At 36.5% G+C, this 6362-nt stretch overlaps 1 protein-coding gene across 1 annotated transcript; it reads left to right on the forward strand.

Moving 5' to 3' along the window:
- Positions 1–574: 574 nt before the first annotated feature.
- On the forward strand, positions 575–5677 carry dusp12 (dual specificity phosphatase 12). Its single transcript, XM_027147730.2, has 7 exons — positions 575–715; positions 992–1322; positions 2376–2489; positions 2578–2696; positions 3503–3590; positions 3760–3940; positions 4578–5677. Exons 2-7 carry the CDS (start codon positions 1027–1029, stop codon positions 4725–4727), a joined length of 948 nt encoding a protein of 315 aa, XP_027003531.1. The 5' UTR covers positions 575–715; positions 992–1026; the 3' UTR covers positions 4728–5677.
- Positions 5678–6362: the final 685 nt, after the last annotated feature.

Here is a 6362-nt window from a genome sequence, read left to right on the forward strand (position 1 = left end):
TACAGATGACTACAGAGGAAAAGGATTTTTAGAAACGTTACATCATGCCATCAGAAGGTCATCTGAACTATTACACTCAAGTAGCAGCACAATTACTTCTAAAATGTCTCATATTATTCAAGGAACTGGTAGCTAATTCATATTAGATCCCTCAAGACTTAGTTTAAGACAAGTGGGAACTGTCTGAAATTGTAGGAAGTGAACATTTAGTGAGTATTGAGTATTGAAAATCAGTTTAAACAAAGATATTTTAAAGCTAATGCAGGCAAGCATGGTAAATAAAGATACGGAAAGACAGTTTGTGTGTGTGTGTGTGTGTGTGTGTGTGTGTGTGTGTGTGTGTGTGTGTGTGTATATATATATGCTTATTTGGTACATTGCTAGCTCTAACATTTTGAGTAACAATGTTAACAATAAAGGGGAATATGACATGTATCTCAGTCAAAGTCACAACATAAACCTACAATAGGGCTAACCAAGAAAAGACCAAAAGGCCACTTAAATGCCAATTTAACACTTTTAAAATTCTCACAACACTCTATATTATTGCTTTGTATTTATTAGGTTGAGTAAAAACTCTTTTCCCTTTTGTGCTTGATGCCCTCTAGTGGTTTAACTTTGTTAGTGCATTGATTCCGGAACTAAAGTATCCGGAACTGAAGGTTTTTCTCAGGTTTCTCAGCGAATCTGTATTTGTAAAGGACCGCATTAACAGGTAACGCATTGCTACTCTTAATACTGTTATACGTTTGTTTTACCGACTTGATATAACGTGTAAAACAATGAAAATACTTAATATAAGTATCTAGTTGGTAATTGCTTATTTGTTGATTTAAAAAGAAATCGTAGATCTTTGTACACAAGCTATAGCCAAGTGCTAATGATCACATGTCATTTGTTTACAAACTGCAGTAAGGTGCATTTTAGTTTTGTACGTTTAAAGCCTCATTAGAGTGTAATAAAAACCTTTTTTGTTTCTGTCTTAATCCAGGCTGTTTATTTAGGAATGAGCTCCTTAATAACACCATGATCTCAGTTGAAGCTGGTCTGTATATTGGCTCTGTGTCAGATCTTAAGGATTCTGAAGCTCTGAGGCTCTCTGGTATCACTCACATCCTCAGTGTGGATTCTGAACAACCAGAGCTTTCAGGATTTCACACCAAATTTGTCCATGCACTGGACGATTCCTCCACAGATCTCCTAAGCAAGCTAGACAGCTGCATCCTATTTATCAGTGATGCTCTGAATGCATCTGCTTCTTCCTCTTCCTCCTTTTCATCATCAGCTCCATCATCATCAACATCATCTGTTCTTGTTCACTGGTAGGCTTCAGTTTGGGCTTCATACAGATCAGAATTTTATTTTAATACATTTAAATTTCAAATTTGATCTAAATTTATTTAAAAGTAGGCTCGTAGGCCGGCACAGACATGAGCAGTATGTGAATATTACTTGTATTATATCTGATACATTTGTATTATATTTGACACATCCAGGCTTGTTATAACCCCTGGGTTGGTTCTCTGCTGAGATTTGAACATGGGCCGTGGTGTTGGGAGCGTGGGAGCCTGCCTCTTTACCTTCCTAACATCCTTCCTTTCCTGCCTAATTAGATTTCAGATTATTTCTTTTAATAATTTGATCATGATCGTTACAATTAAATTCACGTTTTGGGTTCAAATCAGCTGGATGCTTTATACTAGGAGTATAATGCAATGTTACTGTGTGTGTCGGTTAAGTGTTCTTAATATTTGCACATGCATTTAAATTTCTACATGTAGTAGGTTTCATATAGACAATATCTGTGGACAGAACCATTGGAGACTATCACACCGTCTTTGAACTGCAAATGCGCCACTTGACTTTGTGCTCAGGTCTTAATCAGTGAACATTTGAAGACTTCGGCAGGAAGGAGTTACTGTTAAGTCTGTAATGAACTCAGAAATGACTCTAACCTATTAGTTCCTCAGGAATCCTTGGTTGCACAATTCCACTCCAGTACAAACTGTTGTAGAAATGACAATATTTACATTTACATTATTTACTGTCCGGTTTCACACAAGTGAGGATGAGGTTCCCTTCTGAGCCTCAATGTTCCTTCTTTATATCATCTGAGGGAGTTTTTCCTTCTCACCACCATCACCAAAGCCTTGCTCATTAGGGATATACAGTATAGTATATAGCAATACATAGTAATTCATTTTAAACCTACAATTTAATCCTATTTCTATGCTTTTGTAAAGCTGCTTTGAGGCAATGTCCATTGTTAAAAGTGCTCTATAAATTGAATAAATTTAATTGAAATTGAATTAATAGAAACCATAAAATTGTTAACTATGCTTTTGTATTTTGGTCCCCTGTCCTCCATCTTCCAGTCATGCAGGTCAGAGTCGTAGTGCTGCCATTATCACTGCTTATTTAATGAAGACACAGAAGCTGAGCACACAGGAGGCGTATACTAAACTCCAGAACACCAAACCAGATGTCAAGTAAGAGTGGACAAGCTGATATGTGCACACTTACACAAAAACCTGTGCTTGGGTAACATTTTCAACAGCTGACTTCTCGTCTTGACAGGATGAATGAAGGATTTCTTGATCAGTTGATGCTGTATGAAGCTATGAATTGTGAACTGGACACCAGCAGTGTGTTTTACAAGCAGTTCCGATTAAAGAAAATTACTGAGAAATATCCAGGTACTTTGAACATCAACTTTAAACCAGATGTTTTCTTTCCTGTTGTTCCTTCTGTTGTCATTTCACATTTTATATCTCAGGGAACACGACAGGGGCAAGAGCTTATTTACAAGGGTACAAGTGCTGAGTTGAAAAAAATCTATCTTTTGGACCACAATAAATAAATTTATTCCAGATGTGTGAAAGAGTTCTGAAGCTGTGTTTGTGCTGTTGTCACTGTTTCTGATAGTGGTTTACTTCAGAAATGTGATTTTCACACTGAAAGGCAGCTTCGCAGTCTAATAAAATAATGATCACAGTTTAGGTCAGTAACAGTACTGAGGCAGGATCGTTTAGTAGAAAGTAGCTTTTGTCTGTTTGACCTAATTTTGAGAAAACGGATAAACACTTTATATTGAATAATTTAATTATATAATAATTTTAATAATTTGTAATAAATCACCCTAAAAGTAACTTAATATTATTATTATTGTTATTATTGTTATTATTATTATTATTATTATTGATAGAAAATGGTACTGAGACTGAAATTGGACAATTATCCGAGTTAGACCTCCAAGTGTATATTGACATTGGATTTTTACTCATTAAATTAGTTTCATTTATTTCAGTAATGTGTTATTGTTTTTAAGGTTGTGATTATTGCTGTGGTCTAAAGGTTATGGTGTATATTGTGTCTCTGTTATGTGGCTCAGCTCTTGTGATATTTTCTTGATTTCGCTCAGCAGGGCAGAATTCTGCTTGTGTCTCTATGATCATGTAGTTTACGTTATTCCTAATCATACAGCTTTACAATTTTATCTCAGAGCTTAAAAATGTTCCCCGAGACATCTTCGCAGCCGACCCTGCACAAAGCCACAGCAATGAGGCCGTCTACAGATGCAGAAAGTGCAGGTGAAATCTGCATCGTAATCACATTTCCCTTCTGTCTCCCTCTCTCCGTCTCCCTCTCTGTCTCCCTCTCTACGTCTCCCTCTCTACGCCTTCATCTCTCCGTCTCACTCTCTCTGTCTCCATCTGCACAGCTTCCATCTAAAGTGTTTGTCTGCCCTTTCTTTTCCAGACGCACACTGTTCCGACACTCCAGCATCCTCAGTCACTGTGTAGGCAGCGGACAGGCTGCTTTCTCCCATAAGAGGCAGAGCAGAGGACCAGCAGCAGGAGATCAGAGCCAGTGTACGTCATATTTCATTGAGCCAGTGCAATGGATGGAGGAGGCACTGCTCGGGGTCATGGATGGACAGGTACAACACTGCTTACACTCTCCCACAATTATTATTCTTATATTATTGTTATTAAGAAAAACACTGCATTAGAATGCTGACAATCATGTCATGGCAAATATCACACACTGTCACGAGATAAGGGTCTATGTCGGGTCTATATCATGCCGGTTTGGTCATAATTTTAATTATGTTCATTAAGTCTAAATTAGCATAATAAAATCTAACAAATTAAATAAATCAAAGCAATGTGTATAACCTACTTAAAAAAAGATTGATTATAGATTAGGTAAACAAATAAGGATTAAGCCAATAAATCAGCTAAAAAATAAAATAGATTTTTTTCATATTACTTTTTATTGTGACTATGATGCTGATGAATACTTCTTGTTGTTATTATTATTATTATTATTATTATTATTATTATTATTATTATTATTATTATTATTATTATTATTGTCATTGTTGTTGTCTTTCCTATCATTTCTCTTGAACACTTTTCATCAGAAGGCTGACATAACCATGTCATGATAGTGTCATTACAGATGATGTAATGAGCTGTCATGGCAGTTTATTTCCCACTGTATAGCAGCCTTATGGCTTTATACTAGCTAACACTTGTTGAATAGTAAAGCGTATGATGGATGTTGTCTTTCAGCTCCTGTGTCCTAAGTGCAGCTCTAAGCTCGGCTCGTTTAACTGGTACGGAGAGCAGTGTTCGTGCGGTCGTTGGGTGACTCCTGCCTTCCAAATGCACAAGAACAGAGTGGATGAAATCAAACACATCAACATCCCAGCACTTAAATGACACAAGCAAATGCTTTATTCCCCAAAAAAGTATTGTTTAATCGTTTTGTATTGGCTTTAGGTTTTTACGTAAACCGTGCTAGACATTTAAACACAGGTTACAGGTTTATACAGGCCAGTATTTACTTTCACACCTCATCCAGTAGATGGCGCCATATTTATAAAGTCTTAGATGAGTTTATGCCACTATATCGAACATAAAACCAAGGGGGAGGAGTCATCTATCCAGCTCCTCCCACATGGGTGGAGTCAAACTACAACACTAGTGAGGTTGATATAAGGTCCATAAATTCATTTGATTTAATTCTGAAGTAATTGTGCAGATAATGCTTATCTCTGTACTGATGTAAATTAAAATGATGGAAGAAAGGACATTTAAATAAATGGAAAATACACAGTTTAATGTTTTTACACAGTTTTAATGTTTTAATTACTCAGACATTGAAGCTAATACAGCTAACAAGATAATACGTACTGTGCTTATAGCTTGCAGTAAATCATGACAAATTCACCTCAGACTAAGTCTAAGATTAAGTATTGTAAATCAAACAAGTGTTTGTGAGTTCTAACACTCTAAACACACTGAGTTTGATTAAATAAATGGACTAAAATGATACAGCAGAGATTAAAAACAGTTGTGGCAGCCCTGTTGACTTCTTTCAGCCCATCTTTTGTTACTCAGACTTAATATCATTAAGATATGATTTGCTGAAATGCTTCATATAATAATATAATCACATAATTCTATTTAGTTTTGTATATGAAATGTTTACTGATCCTGCTGAACTGTACAGTTGTGTAAATGATTCCATTGCTCCAAATGATTGATTCACTGATCCTGTTTATATGGGGGTTATGGGTAGAGGGAGGGGACTGTGTACAGTTTATTTTCCTGGTTGAAATATATTATTAATATGATTGATCATGTAATAAAAACTTTCATGAAGATGAGCTACTACCAGACGTATGTATATGAAAAGGATTCTGTATCAGTTTGTTTTTGGTGGAATCTGATTTCGGATTATTGTCTCCTCTATTGAGCGTGGGTGCTGTTATTGACTGAGTTGATGTGTTTAAGTATCTCCCCTCAGCCTCTGTAGACCTACTGAAGTGTGAGAATGTGTTTGTGTGTAGAATTACAGTGTAGAGTTCTGTCTGTTAGTTCAGGTGAGTCTAAATGACTAATCCATAGCAGACGCTGCGGCTCGAATCCAGGTTCTGGCTAAATAACACTTAAATTGCGCTGTAGGTGTGTTTTTGGTCCCCTTTATAGCTTGGGTTTATGTCACAAATCATTAACAATGATGTGTGAAGATACTGTAGAAGTGTCTGTAGACCTAGTCATGAGCATAGAAATATGTAAAGACTTTCATGCTAAACCGTAGCCGTTAATTTATGTGAAGAGAGTGCAGAGAATGTTGAGAAGATTAAACATTTTAATTCCTTAAGAATTTATTGTATGCCTTATTGGCCAAGTATCTGTTTGTGTGTGTGTGTGTGTGTGTGTGTGTGTGTGTGTGTGTGTGTGTGTGTTTGTGTGTGTGTGTGTGTGTGTGTGTGATTTACTCACTCATCATCATCACTCATTTTCTACCGCTTATCCGAACTACCTCGGGTCACGGGGAGCCTGTGCTCA

This window comes from Tachysurus fulvidraco, chromosome 11 (assembly GCF_022655615.1).
Source record: "Tachysurus fulvidraco isolate hzauxx_2018 chromosome 11, HZAU_PFXX_2.0, whole genome shotgun sequence".
NCBI lineage: Eukaryota > Metazoa > Chordata > Actinopteri > Siluriformes > Bagridae > Tachysurus > Tachysurus fulvidraco.